The sequence below is a fragment of the Alnus glutinosa genome, chromosome 2 (genome assembly GCF_958979055.1).
Source record: "Alnus glutinosa chromosome 2, dhAlnGlut1.1, whole genome shotgun sequence".
NCBI lineage: Eukaryota > Viridiplantae > Streptophyta > Magnoliopsida > Fagales > Betulaceae > Alnus > Alnus glutinosa.
In genome coordinates this window covers 4,689,623-4,709,120 of record NC_084887.1, presented here as the reverse complement: position 1 = coordinate 4,709,120, position 19,498 = coordinate 4,689,623, and the positions used below count along the sequence as shown (strand labels likewise).

The 19,498-nt window shown below is 33.3% G+C and overlaps 1 protein-coding gene across 1 annotated transcript; it reads right to left on the bottom strand.

Moving 5' to 3' along the window:
• Nucleotides 1-6,115: 6,115 nt before the first annotated feature.
• On the bottom strand, nucleotides 6,116-8,908 carry LOC133861714 (probable terpene synthase 9). The gene is given in 8 exon segments (XM_062297510.1): nucleotides 6,116-6,530; nucleotides 6,629-6,877; nucleotides 6,969-7,107; nucleotides 7,528-7,652; nucleotides 7,654-7,750; nucleotides 7,839-8,211; nucleotides 8,312-8,558; nucleotides 8,641-8,908. Coding segments are annotated over 8 exon segments (1,788 nt in total). The 5' UTR covers nucleotide 8,908; the 3' UTR covers nucleotides 6,116-6,239.
• Nucleotides 8,909-19,498: the final 10,590 nt, after the last annotated feature.

The following is a 19,498-nucleotide window of genomic DNA, read 5'->3' as shown; positions in this document are numbered from 1 at the left end:
GAAAAGATTGCCTAGGTGCAAATACATCTCGGAGGTATAACGACGTCTCGGTGCAAATACATCTCGGAGGTATAACGACGTCTAGGTGCAAATACATCTCGGAGGCATAACGACATCTCGGTCTTAACACTCCAGGTTACGGTATGTAGAACTTCCCGAGATCTCCTAATCTGAATGGAGTGAGCATATCTCGGGTATTTGGGTCTCGGAGTAACATCGCCTCGGAGGTGACATCAAGTCGGTATAATAACGTCTCGGCCTTTCACAACCCTGTTATGATGTGGCGATATCCCGAGATCTCCAAGGCAGAGCGAACATATCTCGGATATCATCACCTCGGAGTTTGGTTGAAAGTTTGCCACGGATGTCTCAGAATACGATAAAGATAGAATTCCATAAGATCAGGGAAAAAAACCGCAATTCCATGATTAATGGGATAAGGTAGTTATTTTATGATTGAGGTGGTGTTCAGCATTAAATAACTAAACAAATGCTAATGGTTGAGGTGTTCAGCATTATATAACTAAACAAATGCTAATGGTTGATGTTGGAGAAATAATTAGCTCCAAAGACAACCAGCACTGAATTAAACATGAATTGCATGCTATTCTCCTAAGATGGCAGTAGCTTTACACGTAATGGTGGACAGCACATGGACAGCTTCTCCACGCATGTGCTGCACTCCTCCAAAGCAGCTGGCAGCACTTTCAAAGGGGAGAAACTCTGCTGGACAGCAACATCAAGACAGCATGGGCAGCACCTTCCTCCACGCCTGGCAGTACTTCCTCCAAGCTTGGACAACACATGCACTCAATAAAATAATTCCACTCAATCATAAAATAACCGTCCATTCACTCCTTCCAAAACCATGCACCTTTCGGCTAACACAATTCCACTCATCATCATTTCCACTCAACATAAAATAATCTCCATTCACTCCTTCCACTCAATTACATAACAAAACAAATGTTAAAGGACTAGGAGGCAGCAGACATGGGGGGTGTGTGTTCCATCAGATTCAACTAAACTAGGATTAAAACTCCTAATCCAACGAGGCGTGAAGAATTCTAGTAAGGTAACAAGTCTGGTAAGACCACGAGCCCAGCCTATAAATAAAGATCACTGCACCAGGTATAGGAGAGAGGACATTCTCCGAACTTTAGAAACTACTGATATTCTCCAGAAAATAAGTTTTAACTTAGGCATCGGAGTGGGGGTCCGGTCGGCACCCCCATAGTCCGACGAGCCGTTTGTTATTTTGCAGATTACGAGGAGAACGAACATCGAAGAAGGCAACGAATCACAAGGCAACACGTCACCATACCGGAAATTGTACCAACAGTTTTGGCGCCTTCTGTGGGAATTGAACCCACGACCACGTGGTTAAAAGCCACGTCCGGGGTTTCAGAATATTTCCTTCTGACCCCGGACGTTTATTTTCAACAGTTAAGTAAACCCCTTGAACTTTAAAATTGCTGAAACCTCGGACGTTTATTTTCTTGATGTAAAATAATCGTTAAGTTCACGTCCGGGGTTTCAGAATACCTCCCTTCCGCGCAGATCAACAGTTTGGCGCCGTCTGTGGGAACATTAATCGTTCTTACGAAAAACAAATCCGCAATGGTGACTACAAGACGTTCCAAGTCGATCCAAAACGAAGCACCGCCTACCAGCCGAGACGATGCTCGTGGAGAAGCAGAATCTGCTGGACCAGAGGCCCGGATAACCCAACTGAGTCAACAGTTGGCCCAGGCACAGAAGAAAGTGGAGGATTTGCTGGCTCAGAATGCTGTGCTCCTAGCCGCACGAACTCCGCCGCCGTTCAATCACGATGCAGTCGATGGGACAAACCCTGAGAGAAACCCCGAAGGGTCAGGAGAGAGAGCCGAGCGGAGCGAGGATCATGGAAAGCCCATCAATCCGGTTCCACCCACGGAAGCGGAAAGGAGGTTGCAGAAGATGGTCCAGGATCTGGGCGCAAAATATGACGTGCTGTCAAAGACGATTGATCAGAAGCGTGGTGGGAAGGAATCTCTCGTAGACAACCTCTTTCAGCACAAGGAGTCGATATTTACCGAAGAAGTATCCAACTTCGATCTGCCTGTAAGATTCAAGGTACCTGATATCCCCGTTTTTTCAGGCAGTGAAGATCCGGTGGAACACTTGGACAATTTCCGATCCCATGTATCATTGCACAAGACACCAGATGCTGTGGCATGCCGAGCCTTTCCTCTCACCTTGTCAGGAAAGGCCCGAGACTGGCTCAGGAATCTCACACCAAGGTCGATTGATTGCTTCGACACCCTTGGAAGGAAATTCCTGGCCCAGTTCGTATCCGGGAGAGCTAGAAGAAAACCCCGAGGATATTTACTCTCTGTACAGCAGGGACCGAATGAGTCTCTAATGGCAGAGTTGGCATTGAAACCGCCGAAAGATCTTCATACCTTTATGGTGAAGATGGACAGGTACATCAACCAAGAAGAGACGCTCCAAGCCCTCCTCAATAATTCCCAACAACAACAACAGCCTTCCACGGAGAAGCCTAAGAAAAAGAAGAATCCTGAGCCCATACAGGATGCTGGTCCCGCAGAGTATAAGAAGGCGAAGAAGAATTTCGGAGATTACAAGTGGACACCATTGAACACCTCCATCACCGAGGTGCTCATGGAACTCAAAAAAGACCCGAATTACCAGAGACCGAGACCCATTCCAAGGAATCCTCCTCCGCACTTGGCTCACAAGTACTGCGCCTTTCATGATTCACACGGTCATCTAACCGAGCAGTGTGTATCGTTAAGACAATTGATCGAGAAATTCATTGAGAATGGGAAGCTAGTCCGATTCCTCGTCAATGAGAGGAATCAACAGGAGAGAGACCATTATCCGAGGCCTAGGAAGGAAGAGGATCGGGATAATAGAAGAAACTATCAACCGAGACGAGATGAGAGAAGAGGAAGAAGCCGAGAGCCAGCCCCTCGGCCTCAGAGGGACGAAAGAAGGGAGAGAAGCAGAAGCAGGCCTCGGGGGGCGCAGCAAGGCAATCTCCCTATCATTCACACCATCTTGGGGGGATTCGGGGGAGGAGGTGAATCCAACTCGGCTCGGAAGGCGTATGCCAGGCAGCTAGATGATTTTGAGGTTTACTCGGTCCAGAAGCCCCCAAAGTCTCGGAAATATAACCCTCTGGTTATAGGATTTTCTGATGATGATTATGCTGGAGTTTCTCTTCCGCACACAGACGCCCTAGTGGTCACCTTAACCATAGCAAATTATCAGACTCGGCGGATCCTCATTGACACTGGGAGCTCGGCTGATATTCTTTTTAAATCAGCTTTCGATCACATGGGTGTTCCGTCAGAAAAGCTGGTTCCAGTCTCATGCCAGCTACAGGGTTTTGCTGGGGAGAAAGTGTTGCCTCTCGGTTCTATCGATTTACCTGTGACAGCCGGGACTTATCCGAGGCAGAAAGTCATTATGGTGAAGTTCCTGATAGTTGATAAGGTCTCAGCTTACAATGCCATTATAGGACATACGGCTCTCAATGACTTCAAAACTGTGACTTCAACACCACATTTCAGCATGAAGTTTCCAACAGAAGAAGGAGTTGGAGAGGTAAAAGGAGACCAGAGAGAAGCTAGGAGGTGCTACAATCTGTCCTTGAAAGATACCCCGAGGCAGCACAGTCGGGGGGAGAAAACTAAGGAGGATGGAAAATAGCAGTCACTGTTGGGGGAGCCTGTGGAAGCCTTGGAGGAGTTCGAGATAGGCGACTCGGGAAAGAAAGTTCATAGCCCACTCTTGAGCTTGATGAAGACAGGCGGGTGACGAACACAGAGTTCAATCATCCCTTCTGAAGTCTGCCTCGGCCTATAGATGTTGAAAAATTGCAGGATATTCATCTCCTTTTTTAACACGAGTCTCCAAAGGATATAAGAAGCGAACAGATACGTCCAGGCATTGGGCATAATCTGACTGGGTGCAACCATCAAGAAAAGGGCAAAATCCCGAGCAATCTCTGGAAATGGTAACCGTAGCCCAGCAAGAAACATCCTCTCATACAAGGTAATATCGCCGCCGTTAATAATCTCGGTCAACTAAAGACAAAAATAACAAAATAAAAAAAAAAAAAGAAAAAGAAAAAGAAAAAGAAAAAGGAAAAGGAAAAGTTAAAGAGAAGAAAAAGGCAAAAACACTTCTCTCTCTCTCTCTCTCTCTCTCTCTCTCTCTCGGTTTTTTAATCTTAAGAAATCTCCCTCTAAAAGTGTGAGACTAACTTGAGGTATTGTTTGTCAAGGAACAATACATTACAGTACTGTTCATGTACTTTTTTTTTTTTTCTTTTTTTTTTCTTTTTTTTTCTTCTTTTTATACTTTTCACTACTAATCAACATCAAAACATTCCCACTTTTTTCACTTTTTTATATCACATCAATAATTTTTTATTACCATTCAAATAAAAAAATTCACTACAATACAAAATTTTTTCATTTTTTTATACAAATTCTTTTTATTTTATATCACATCATCACTTTTTACTAACTTCAAAAACTAACAACCCACTACTCTGTTCTGTTCTGTAATGTCACTTGCCAAACAAACCCTGAGTGTCGGAGGAGAACCGTGGGGAAACCCACAGCGTGTTCTTGTTATCTTTGCAGGGTATCATCCAGCTTTCCTTGGTAGCTGGAATCGTTTACGTCATTAGTTGGGACTACATCAACAGGTATTAGGAGATCTATTTTGATAAATAGATATTTAATGGCCTTAATAAATACCGTGGTAAGGTCTGCATAAAGTATTAGTAATAAAATATAACCGAACTAATTTTATATGCTTTGATAATGGTTAAGTAAAAATAGGAAATTAGATTAAGGTTTAAAAAGTCAGAAATAGAAACAATATTAAGATGCATTTTCAGTGAATTATACTAATTCACAATCACTTGTATTTAATTATATTACAGTTATCATTTCTATGAATACTTTTTGAAGTAGGAAAGAACTGAGTATTTCTTACTCATTGACGATGATACATGTGGTTTAGTCTTTAGCAATGTAATGATTGTTGTTTTATTTAATTGTATGCATGATGTTTGGCATTTAATATGTCGTTTAACATGTTTTGGTTGAAACTGTGTATACGATGTTATTGGCATAATATATTGTGGTATGATATGAGTTTGTTGATAAAAAGATTGGAGGTTTAGGTACCAAGGCGTTAGTGAATTGAAGAGACCAACGGATAAACTGAGGTTTAAGTACCAAGGCGTTAAGCAATTAATTGACTAGACCAATGGATAAATCGAAAGTTTAGGTACCAAGGCATCAATACACTGATAAGACCGACGGATAAACCAAAGGTTCAAAGTTAATAATAACAATAAAGCTGGTGGGCACAAGGCCCACAGTGGTAGCACAAGGCCCCGTAGTAGATTGGCGAGCACAAGGCTAACAGTCGATATGGAAGTGATGGCTCAATAATTAGTAGTAACATGTGGCACTAATAATGTGATAACTAGAGATATGACTTTGAGTAGTAAAGAGTTAACGTAAAAGAATGAGCATGATTATATGTGGATATAACTGTCATCATTTGGATGCATTGTGTATTGTTAGATAAATCAGTGTGTCACCATGTGGTTGAAGACCGTTGACTCACTTGACCACAGCATGAGATTGTGGTGTTAACACAATCACATGCAATTTTCGCAAGAATAAAGGGAGCAGCTGCTAGGTTGATTAAGAAAAATACCTTTAGTTTGTATTAGAATAATATATGGTACAATATTAGTGCCTTTTATAACATGTATGTTATCATTTTTTAATGTAATTATTGTATCAGAACGAAAGATTATTATTTTATATTGAGGTTATTCAGTCAGCTCCGATGTGTCATTGTAAAGAAAAAAAAAATATATTACGCTGCCAATATTTAACTCTGATGAAGTCGTAATATCACATGGAAATCGAAAAAATTTCACTTACGTTTTTTTGTAAAAAGCGAGGCATTATACAACTGTATCTTGGAGAAGTGTTTGTAACAACATAGCGCAACCCAATTAATTGGAATTGGTGGAAGCAAATAATTTCTTAACAAAAGCAACTCTATAACGCAATTTAAAAGCATTTATTTTTCCATTTTATATTTTTGTACTAACCATTTATGAACCACAATAATTTAGAACTTTACTCACATATGCATGGTGGATCTGCCTTATCATATGGTCTCTCACACAAAGTTCAGTAGGGGATAGGTTTGACAACTAACGAGGTCAAATTATCTTTAGTTACACCAGTCGATGTCCCAATACCATCTCCATTTTGGAAGAGAAATTGAGCAGTGCGCGCCATGTTTAATGACATCTTGACAATGGACTTTGGTAGAGAACTTTTGGCTCTCTCCTCATTCAGCTTTTTCCATGAATAGCTTATTAATCTCTTTATATGATCTTGAGCTTCTTCTTCGGATACACTTTCTTGTACCATGTAGCACTCGATCGATTTCGCCACATCACCTCTCTTGCTTTCGGCCTATGATCACCAAAGAAATAGAAAGTCACCACATTTGGAATTTATTTCAATCCAATCAATATGGTCAAATTAATTGCAAATATTTGAACCAGACGTACCTCTGAAGTCCCCAAATCATCACTTAGTCGAGTTATGAGGGATGCCCAATATATAAGCTCAGAGCCATGCTTGAAGCAATCAAGTGCATCTTTTGATATTGTGCACCCAAGTAGAAGATAGGCATGGACAATGGCTGCGGGACCGCCCACAGAAGTCCATGCATTTTCTAGGTACTCGTCCACAGTTGGAGTGTATCCACTAGAAAACCATTGTCTTTCTACCAAATATGATCTACAAAGATTTGCCCACTGCCATGAAAAAACATTATTCATTATACCCTCACGACATGGATTGATCGAGGAACTGAATTCAATTTTTATTTTTTTTTCTTTGGCTTACCGCTTCCTTAATGTAGGGGAAAGTATTCAAGCCATGATCTTTGAGAACATCAAAGACCACTTCATTAGCAAAGTTAAGCATGGCAACATAGCAAATCTTCATGTACTTTGGGAGGTTCTCCATTGCCTCCATCTCCCATCTACTCAACAAATTACAAAATAAAAGGAAACAATGTTTATGATCCAAGTAATGATTTGGACAAAATAAAAATAAGAGAAAACTTTACTTACACTCACCGAAAAATATATAAAAGGTTTTTCATTTATAACCTCAAAGTTTAAAAATTTATGTCAGTATCCCATGATTCGGCCCTTTTTAATTTCATTAATTTTTTATTTTATTTTTGTTAAAATGCCCCAAACTACATGGGACTGAAACATGGGATACCAATATTGCAAATTTTTAAACTTTTATTGAAAGGGGTTGAATCATGGGATACCGACATTACAAATTTTTAAACTTCAAGGTTATAATTGCAAAATCGCATATACTTCAAGGGTATATATAAGTGAAATTTCTCCTAAAAAAAAACTTGTATCCTTGATAATTAAACGTTTACCGATCCACGGAATCAGTGAAGCATTGAAGCTCATCCAGCGATCCATATATATCATACATGTCATCAATAGCTGATAATATGCATACAAATTTGGTGAGGCCTATCCTGCACTTGGAAAACTGCATGGGGCCCAAAAATCATCCCCATTGCCCACAAATAATTCTCCATCAGCCTGTCCCTTGAAAAAGGTAGCTTATCTTTAAAACCCAAGTCTCTCCACCACCTATATGTGAATCAAGTTTCAAAGATGTCAATATATATTTTTGAATGTCTTCCATGAAAGCATGCATACAGATGAAAGTAAACGATACCTTGCTAACTCTTTAAGTTCTTGTTGATACACGTGTTGCACTAGATTGTAATCCAACTTAGCCAGCTCAAGCAAAGTCGAATTCTTTGCAATATCCTTTTGATAGACATCAATGAAGTTTCGAGCTTCTACTCTTGGCATCCTCCAATATAGGGGGATTTCCAGCGACTGTCTCACTTGCTCAGCTGAATTACTGTTCAATTTTGCCATCAATGATTTCAGGTTTTTGGTGCTAAAATCCTTGGCTTCTTCCAAAATACTTTCTCCATGCATTCCAAGATGAGAGGCTTCATACAAACTCAAAAGTCCCTCCATGTCACTGCTTAAGCTGTCCATGAATCTCCCATCGCCGCTTCTGAATTTGTCGAACACATCTGTAATTTCCAACACCAATCAGATGTAAGTTGTGAATTTGTAGCCCTCAGAAACAAAATGAAAACTATATGGGTCGAGTTTTATAATTGATATCATCACCTGAGGTAATCGAAAAACCATGTTGTCTCAAAACTCGAAACTGCAAAGCAGTCGTGTGAAGATTGCTAGTGACATCTGGAGACAAAAGACCGACAGCCTCTTCAATCTCCTTTTCAAAATGGTAAGCAACTCCTAACCGCTGCATCGTGGAAGCAAGCTTGGAAAGGACACAAGGGTCTTTATTGGAAGTCAGCAAGAATTTAGCATTTCGTTTCAACTCCTCCAATCGGGTGGCATACAATTCATACTGCAAGAAAACCTTAATTACATACACATCGTGAAGGGATTGTCTGACTATACGAAAGGAAAATGACAACAAGTGGACTTACAGTATAGGGAGTGCTTAAGGATTCAATGAGTTTGAGGTCCCAAACGCTAGGATGGTACTGAGCTGATCGCCGTGGATAAACTTGTGTTAACTCATTGAGCTTTGACACGATCATGACGGACGGGATTATTGGCAGGCTTCTTCTTGATCTGCGCTGTGGCGAAACTACACTCGTTGGGCAGTTAGGCGTAAGGAAACATGAGGTGGAGGAAGCTGATGAGGAAAACGTTATTTCCATCGGAAAGCTGGATGGTATTCTCATGTACATGAACATGTTGAGAAAGTTATTGAAGAAACAAATAAATCTTCTCTGCTTCTATACAACACAAATAGATTCAGTGGTGGACCAACGGTTACTGTTGTTGTAATTTTATCACGAGGAAAACGCTCAAGGGAAAAATTATTAATTAAAGAAACATCTAGATGTCCTTCAAGGGAAAAATTATTTAGTTGCGCGCACGTTTATCACAAGATTTTTTTTTTTAAAAAAAAAAAAAAAAAAAATTCTTATTAATTTTAGGTTGATCTTAAAATATATGAAACTTCAGGGGATGAACGTTTGGGTGCAGCCAAACATGTCCCGTCCCCTTCCTTTCGACAGTTGACGATATGTATTTCTATTGGACGTCGTTTTCAGTTATATTATATATAATTGTTGGATACACTATATTTTTATATAATAATTTGAATATTTACTCATAAATCAGTTGCTAGCTAGAAATATATTTTTTTACATTTTATTTTAAACAAGATGAACTTTTTGTGTTTTCTCTCTATTTTCTCTAAATTGCATAGTCTCGACAATCCTAACAGATTATGAGATCATAACAAAAGTGAACAAAAATAGAGATAAAAAAGAGAAGAAACTTGTTGTCCGGAGTCGGCACCTAAAATTTGACATGTCACTGATAATTGTTACAGTTGCTTGCAATAATTTCATCACTTACAATGCAATACTTGTTTGAGATATGTTGGCCAGGGTTGCTCCAGCTATGACTACTTGTAGGACATACGTCATGTGCTCTCCATTATTGGGGTTTATCCTGAAAATCATTGTATAAAGAAAAATTAAGAAAATGTCGGTAACTTGGGTTGTGAGGACATGTTGACTACATTTCTTTAAATTCCCACACTTCAATCCCTGACGATCAATGTATTCTCATGTTTCTAACAGTTAGAAATTTCATTTTCATTTTCATTTTTAAACACAAATGAATATTTTTTGCTCCGTTGAGAAAATCTGCAGAGTATTTAATTTGCTGATACAGAACTTTTCCTTTTCCAGCTCCAGATTTCATTGAGGTTAACTTTTTGTAAAGATACGAGTTAGGTTTGCATGATCTTGGAGAATTTCTCTGGTCCCAACTATAAGTTCTTCCCAAGAAATATCCAACATATATATATATATATATATATATATATAACCCCGTCTTTCATAGCAAGAGGTGAGCGAGTTAGTTCAATTTTTTCTCCAATCCACTTATCTTTGCTTGTAGGTTGTTCTCCCAGTAAATGCCCAAAGTCTCGATCACTACCAAGTTATTGATGGTAAGTAGAAAGACAGGTCCATCCGTCCATGTGATCCTTCAAATGCTAATGTCTCTCACCAATCTCACCTGGATCCCTCTACACCACTCGCTCCACATTTCAGAGACTTAACAAATTAAACTACTCATCTATAATTATATACTAGCTCGTAACCCGTGCTATGCACGGGATTCTTCTATTTAATTTAGTTTCATAATAATAATAAAAAAAAATGGAAGAAGAGAAGCATAGAAAATATAGATAAAAAAATGAAAACTGAAAAACACTAATATAATATAATTGGGACAAAAATTTCTTATAAGAAATTTTCTACAACTCACATTTTAAAAAGACACGTATCCTTTAAACATGTGAGAAGCACATGTTTTTTTATTGATACTATTTTTTTCGTACATGCTATTTAAATAACATATGTTTCTCACATGCCAAATGACATATGTCAATCTTATATGTGGATCATAGGAAATTTCCTACAAACCGGTTTGTAGGAAATTTCTGTTCATATAATAGTGTTATCTTTTTTGTATTACACAAAGTAATAAAAAAACTACTCAATAAACATAATACACTAAAAAATCATCATACCCCGTACAAAAAACAACCATAGGAAACTCTTTCTCACCATCATTTTCTTGAATTTAATGTAAAATTTACAAAAGATAAAATAAGCAATTTGAATGAAAAATAATATATTAATTACATAAAAAAAAAAAAAAAAGAAGAAGAAGAAGAAGAGAGGAAATGAAATAAGAGAATCATAGAAAATATAGACAAAAAAAATGAAAAATGAAAAATAATAATAGAATAAATTAAAGTTTTCTTTTCCATATATTTTTATGGTTCATATGAAACATTGAAAATCAATATTGTCTATCAATTAAGCACGTTAACAATATGCATTATACATGGAAAAAAAAAAATCAATGAACAATGTAAATTAAAAAATCGTCATACCTCGTACTCAAAACAACAATTAATGTAAACTCTCTCCCTCCATGGTTTCCTTGAATTCAATGTAAAATTTAGAAAAGGAAAAAAAAAAAAAAAAAAAAAAAAAAAAAAAAAAAAAAAAAAGAAAAAAAAGAAAAAAAAAGGCAATTTGAACAAAAAAATAATATAAATTAGGAAATAGGGACAAAAAAAAATGCAAAGAAAGAACAAAATCATAGAAAATAAATTAAAAAAAAATGTAAAATGATAACCACTAATATAATAGAAAATAACTATTTTTTTATATACTTTTTCCAGTTCCAAAGAAATTTGTAGGTATAAGAAGAAACTACGGTTAGATAGATATTTTTTAATTCGACCATCATTCTTATATATAGCGTAAAAAAAACTACTTTTCCAACCAAAAAAAAAAAAAAATTATCAATGCAAAAATAAGGATAGAAAATCAAATCAGAAAAACAGAAGCACATAAAATAAATACAAACATATTATTTACAATTTTATTGAACACAGCCTCGACAAACTTGAAAGGCAAACTAAAAAAAAAATGCTATAGCAGTATTACAAACAAAAAGGTTCCAACAATAACAAAAACTTCGCTCTCTTTGCTTTGAGCACTACTCTCCGGTAATGTAAACAACATTGCAGTTTTGCATAGCCACAAACCATTACTTCTCCATATATTTATTTGACAAAGCGAGAGATATTGAAGTGACTTTTGACATTTCCCAAAGAAAAAAAAACTGACATTTGACTCTTTGAGGTTTAGTTTGTAACGGACATTTAGTGGGAGGGGAAGCAGTATTGGAGTAAAAGATTTTACTTGAAGGAAGAGAGAAAAAGTTAGAAATTAGTGAGAATTTAATGACAACAAAATTAAATGTTTCTATTTATTTTCTATTCAATGGAAGAGATTTGATTAGGAATATTAAACGCACCTTTTATTTCACTTGAAATATACTGAGCAGTTCAATTTTACTTTTTTTTTTTTTTGTTTTCCTCTCTTTGCTTTGAGCACCACTCTCTGGTAATGTAAACAACATTGCAGTTTTGCATAACCACAAACCATTACTTCTCCATATATTATATTTATTTGAGAAAGCGATAGATATTGGAGTGACTTTTGACATTTTCCAAAGAAAAAAAAAACTGACATTTGACTCTTTGAGGTTTAGTTTGTAACGGATATTTAATAGGAGGGAAAGCGGTATTGGAGTAAAAGATTTTACTTAAAGGAAGAGAGAGAGAGAGAGAGAGAGAGAGAGAGAGAGAGAGAGAGAGAGAGAGAGAGAGAGAGGTAGAAATTAGTGAGAATTTAATGACAACAAAATTAAATGTTTCTATTCAATGGAAGATATTTGATTAGGAATATTAAACGCATCGTTTATTTCACTTGAAATACATGGAGCAGTTCAATTTTACTTTTTTTTTTTTTTTTTTTTCCAGTTTTACTTAAAGGAAGAGAAAGAGGTAGAAATTAGTGAGGATTTGAGGACAAAAAAAAAAAATTTGACGTTTCTATTCATTTTTTATTCAATATAAGATAGTTAATTAGTCATATTAAATGCACCATTTATTTACTTGAAATATACAGACTGGTTTAGTTTTACTTAAATTACCAGTTTTTTACTCAAATGGCCGGTTCAATATTTAAAAAGTATGAATTTATGTCACGTGTCCTAATTTTAGGCCAACTCTAAGTTGGAACTCGGCTTTTAAATATATATGATATAATATGATATGTTTCAATAAAAATAAAATCCATATAATTTTGAACATTAAAAAAAGAAAAAAAAAACATTTCAAATTTAATGCTTAATTAACTCTTTAGTGTTTTAAAAGCATTTATATTCATTTTGTGTACAATAATCAAATAAAATTTTACATTTTTTGACTTTCAAAAGCAGAATAACACTTACAAAAAATAAGTGAAAATCATAAAAATCACATAAAAGAAAAACAATCATCTCATAAAACATTTAAATGAATTAATATATAAGGCCCTTATTTTTAGTTTAATTCATATAAATTAAAACATGTTAAAATATTTGTTCACATAGGTGTAGTTTAGAATGAAAATAAGTATGAAAAATAAAAATAGTAAGAAGAAAACCACGATTTTGATTGTCAAAATATAAAATAGAAAATTAGTAGGAATTCTTTTTAATGTTGGTGTGATACCTATTATATTCCAATCCTATATAATTATGAACATTCGAAAAAGCAAATGAACAAAAAAAAAAAATCTCATAAACATTCAAATGAAGAATTGTTTAATCACAAATTTCAAATCCATATAATTTTGAACATTAAAAAAAAAATCAAATTTAATGCTTAATTAACTCTTTAGTGTTTTAAAAGCATTTATATTCCTTTTGTGCACAATAATCAAATAAAATTTTGCATTTTTTGACTTTCAAAAGTAGAATAACACTTACAAAAAATAAGTGAAAATCGTAAAAATTACATAAAAGAAAAACAAATATCTCATAAAACATTTAAATTAATTAATACATAAGACCCTTATTTTTAGTTTAATTCATATAAATTAAATGAACAAAAAAAATCTCATAAACATTCAAATGAAGAATTGTTCAATCATAAATTTCACAAACAAAATGGAAACATATTTAGATTTCAACCAAAAATATAAAAATACCAAAGAGTCATACTTAAATCATTAATTGATAGAGAAGCTACTTGTATCATTAATAGAGAGAGAGAGAGAGAGAGAGAGAGAGATTAAATAGACCGGTTATATTTAGATTTCAACCAAAAATATAAAAATACCAAGAGTCATACTTAAATCATTAATTGAGAGAGAGATGCTACTTGTATCATTAATAGAGAGAGAGGGAGAGAGAAATGGAGAGATTAAATAGACCGGTTATATTTAGATTTCAACCAAAAATATAAAAATACCAAAGAGTCATACTTATATCATTAATTGAGAGAGAGAGAGAGAGAGAGAGGCTACTTGTATCATTAATAGAGAGAGAGGGAGAGATTAAATAGACCGGTTCAATTTTATTTAAAAGACCGGTTCAGTATTTAAATGACCGGTTTAGTCAATAAAAAGTATGGGTTCATGCCACGTGTCACTATTCTATGCCATTCTAAGGAAAAACTCGACTTTTATATATATATATGACTAGCAAATAACCCGCATCATGTGCGGGTTTTTACTAATTAATATTGCATAACAAATTAGAATGTTAAATTTAATTTAAGAAACAAATAAAAATTTTGGAATAAGATTGAAAATATGTGGCTGTATAATATTGTAAATTATCTTGTAAGGAGTCAAAATAAATCACATATATTCAATTTTTTTTTTTATAAGTAATCACATTATTCAATTTTTATATAGACATTAATTCAAGAGACCTTTTACATAATATAGGAATTCACAAAAATAAAGAACAAAATAGTGTATTCACATCATTTATAACTTGTATTCAATATTTACAAAAGAAACCCAAAAGAAAATTTTGTTAATAATTAACATATTTAAACTAAAAAAAAATCAAAATCATACTCTCACCATAATCAAATAATGAATAATCAACAATTTATAAACTATTAGACATGAAGCCAAATATTATATTGTCATTTTTATAAATATTGTTTTCATATTACCTTTAAAATTGAGGGCAATATGAAATGAAGTGTAACTCATACAACTTACGTTCTAGAGGTGTATATATGTATTGCATGTATAATGTAAAAGAAACTACATTTAGAACAAAAAATAAGGATAAAAAATTGATACGTAAGATTTGTATTTTTTGTATATTTTTCTTGATTTCAATGAAACTAATAGGTATAGAAAGAAGTCCCAACAAAATGAGATTTTTTTTTTTTTTCGACCAATGTCCTTCACATATATATCATAAAAGCAAATACTTTTAACACAAAATAAGCAATAATATATAAATTAGAACAAAAAATAAGGATAAAAAATGAAAACAGATGACAAAAAAAAAATGAAAATACTCATATAGTATAAAATTAATTTTATTTTTCTTTTATTGTATATTTTCTCCAATACAATAAATTCATAGCTTCATAGGTGTAGGAAGAAGTTATGTCTAACAAAGATATTTTTTTTTCCCCGACGATCCTTTGCATATATAACATTTAAAAAAAAAAAAAAAAAAAACTACTTTTAGAACAGAAATAAAAATAATATATAAATTAGAATAGAAAAAAAAATTTGAAAACGGACAATAAACAGAAACTGGAAAAATACTCCTATAATATAAAATAGCTAAATTTTTTGTATATAAATTATAACATCAAATAAGAGAGGGGGGGGGGGGGAATGAAAACGGACGACCAACGAAATATACTCATAATAGGAGAAAAAAATTTACTTTCTTTGGTTCCAATGATCATCATTTGCATATATAATGTTAAAAAAAATAAAAATATATATAAACTACTTTTACAGTATAAATAAAAATAATATATAACTTATAACAAAAATAAAATAAAAAACGATAACAAACTAACATGACCATAAAAAATAAAGATAAAAATTAAAGGGGACAAAAAAAAAAGAATAAGAAGAGAAATTACTCAAAAAATGGAAAATAATTATTTGTTGTATATTTTCCCAATTCCAAGAAAGCAAACAAAAATTATGGAGTGTATGTGTACCCCAAATTTTTTCTATAGGCTAAATCAAAAACCACTTATATGAGAGAATAAGAAAGTAAGAGCATTATTTATTTTGACAAAAAAATAAAGACAAAAAACAAAGAATCAAACATACTAATATAACGGAAAATAACTGTATTTTATGTATAATTTTTTCCGCTCTAATGAACCTTGAAAGCAATGTCGTTCATTAATTAAGTACGTAAACAATGTGTATTACACGTTCCAAAAAAAGGGATTTGAAAAATTACTAAATAACAGCGTAAACCAAAAAAATCTTCTTACCTTGTGCAAAACACAATGATGTGAATTTTTCTCTCTCACTATAATTTTACTAAATTTACCATAAAATTTATGAAAGAATATATATATATATATATATTAAAATTAAAAAAAAAAAAAAAAAAAAAAAAAAAAAAAAGGAAGAAGAAAATCATAGAAAACAAAAACAAAACAAATAAACCAAAAAATAAAATAGAAAATACTAATCATATATTACATAAATGCATTCATTAACCTCTGTTTTCTTACAAAGGAAATAAAATCTAGAAATAAATCCTTACGTTTATACGGCAGATCGAGTAAAGATTTGAAGAATCCTATAAGCCTCTTGCTTCTGGCTTTTGAATAATGAGATTGATAATTATAAATTAATAATAATACAATACCTGATTTTTTACTGGAATTTGAGAGGGATTCATTTCCTACAAAATCGTGAACATCAGAGGCGATGAGTGAAACTAAATTCTCAAGTAGCGATTGTTTCTATTGAAACAAAAAATTTTTTACTGTATTTTTTGTATAGAACGATTTTTTAAAGGTAAAAATAAATGATCACACAATCATAATCTCTTTTTCTTTTTCTTTTTTGAGAAACACAATCATAATCGTTGTGCTTTAAGGTAAAAGGCTGAGAGTGCAGTAAATATTTTTTATTTGCATAGTTTCATTTGAAGTTTGAACGTACATTTGACAATTTAAAAGTTCAGAAGTCTTCTTTTTTTTTTTTTCAAAGAAGTAAGTGAATACTCCAAGAACTCTGTGCTCCACAAATCTTAATTAATTCATAAATCATCGTTACGCAAAAACTCTGTAATTAAATATACATACATATATTAAAATAGGTGAAAAAGTTGATGCATAATATTAAACACTGTAAAGAAAAGCATAACATAATTCGCAAGAATACAACAAAACACAGATTAAAAAAATAAAAAAAATAAACCCATAAAATCATATAATCATATATATATATATATGATCCCCACAAATCTACGTAGAGAGAATCTTGTGGTTGATCAGATTTAAAGACGAACTCCAAGGGGCAGTAGATAGTTTTGAATTTTGTACAGAAAATAATTTTGTAAAGGGTTGTGATTTTGAGAGTGCAATAAATAGTTACAATTATTATGAAACACTACGTTTTAGTTTTAGTTAATTTGTAGAAAACATAACCAATGCATAATGAGTTGGCTACAGCACGTTTAACACCAAAATAAGGTTCAGTTTTTTTTTTTTTTTTTTTGGGGGGGTTATACACATTTTTAGTCCTTGAGTTTTCACAATTTTATTTTTTAGTCCCTGAGTTTCAAATTGCATCACAGATGGTACCTCAATTTTAGGAAAAGACCGAATTGGTACCTCGGTTATGTTTTCCGTCCAAAAACTAATAGTCTACTACGTGTCAACCTCAAAGGTTGACACGTGGCACCATATAAAAAAAATTAAAAATTAATTAAAAAAAGAAAAAAAGAAAAAAAAATGGGGGATGGCTGGCCGGTCTAGGGTAGCTGAACCACCCCATGGGGGGTGGTTAGGCCACCACCTGGACAGAATAAATAAATAATAAATAATAATAATAGCAAAATCAGTTTTGCCCTTGGGGGTGGCCAAACCACCTCCAAGGGCCACAGGAGTGGTTTGGCCACCTCAAGGGCGAAATAGAAAAAACAAAATTTGGAGGGTTTGGCCCTTGAGGGTAGCCGAACCACCCCCAAAGGCCAAAATCGATCTTAAATTTTTTTTTTTTTTTTTTTTTTTTTTTTTTTTTTTTTTTTTTGTCAAGGGGTGGCCGAACCATCCCATTGGGGGTGGTTCGACCACCTCAGACCGGCCAAGGGGTGGCTCAGCCACCCAAGGTGAGCCACCCCCTTTTTTTTATTTTTTCTATTTTTATATATATTTTTTTAATTTTAATTTTTTTTAATTAATTTCTAAAGATTTTTAATTTTTTTGAGGTTGACACGTAGCGAACCGTTAGTTTTTAGACGAAAAGCTTAACTGAAGTATTAATTCGGTCTTTTCTCAAAATAATGGTACCATTTGTAATACAAATTGAAACTCATTGACTAAAAAATAAAGTTTTCAAAACTCAGAAACAAGAGGAGTATTTTTTTTAGAAAAAATAATAATAATAATAATAATTGGGATTCAGTTTTTATTTAGCATGCAAATAGAGATTGAGTTTACTATCACATTGTAACACAAACTTAAACTTACTATTTAACTTAAAATGAATACTTGGAAGCATTATAAAATGTCACTTGAATGTTATACAATCTTCTAAGTGATATATATATATCCTACCCAAACATCATCGTTTATGCATGCATGAAACCTTTTTGGACCATTCCAACGGAAGAAATCCAACGAGTTGTCACGCGGCCATCTTCTCTCTTTTTCTGATAGTGGCCTGGTGGTTGTCTTTGTATTTTTTTTATTGACTTTGATTGTGATTTTTATATTGGCTAGGATAGTTGTTGCTTTTCATACTTGTATAAAGTATGTTACCGGGTCAAAAGTTGCTTCCATTCTCTCATTGATTTTGATTTTGAGAATGTGTTACACATTTCTCACTTTCTGCATTTATTTTTCATGGGATCATTAAAAATTATCATATATTAAATTCAAGATTCAATAGCAATTCAACCAAAATTTAATAATAATTTTTAATGTTACATCAATGAATATGTATTTATAAGTGTGAAAATGAAAGTCATGTCTAGATAAAGAGTAATGCCTGTTTATGGCATTTTACATGCACAAGTATGTGCAGATAAAACAATATAATAAAAGAAATAAGTGCTGCACAGCACAGTTTTTGGGCTCGAGAAAATTGACTCTTCTTTAGTGCAGGGACAAATGGTAAGTATTGGTCAATAGGATATCAATATTCCTCGGACACAGGAACGTGATATAAAAAGGCACCGAACATCAGTGGAATTCATTATCCTAAAAAAAAATGGCATGATCGAAGACAGAGAACTCTAAGCGTGATTAATTTCTTTACATTAAAAAATTTATTAAATAAATAAATTTAAAAGAAAGAAAAAATTACTTAATCTTTCATCATTTTTACAATTATACCTATAAAATTTAAAGTGTCAATTTAGTATGTCTATCTTTTAATTTGTTTTCAATTTCACCCCTCCGATCCATTAGAATTTTTCATTAAATCAAACTGATGGGTGTCAAAATTTCTAAAATATCCTTCATTTTTTTAGAAAAAAATAATCCAAGGATTTAGGTGTTGGTCGGGATTTAACATGCCTAAGTCTTTGAAAAAAAATTTATACACTTTTCTTTTTTTTTAAAAAAAAAAAAATGGTATTTTTAAAATTTTGACATGATTTAAGAAAGGTGAAATAGAAAAAAAATTGAAAGATTTTTTTTAAAACTTTAAGGGTATAATTACAAAA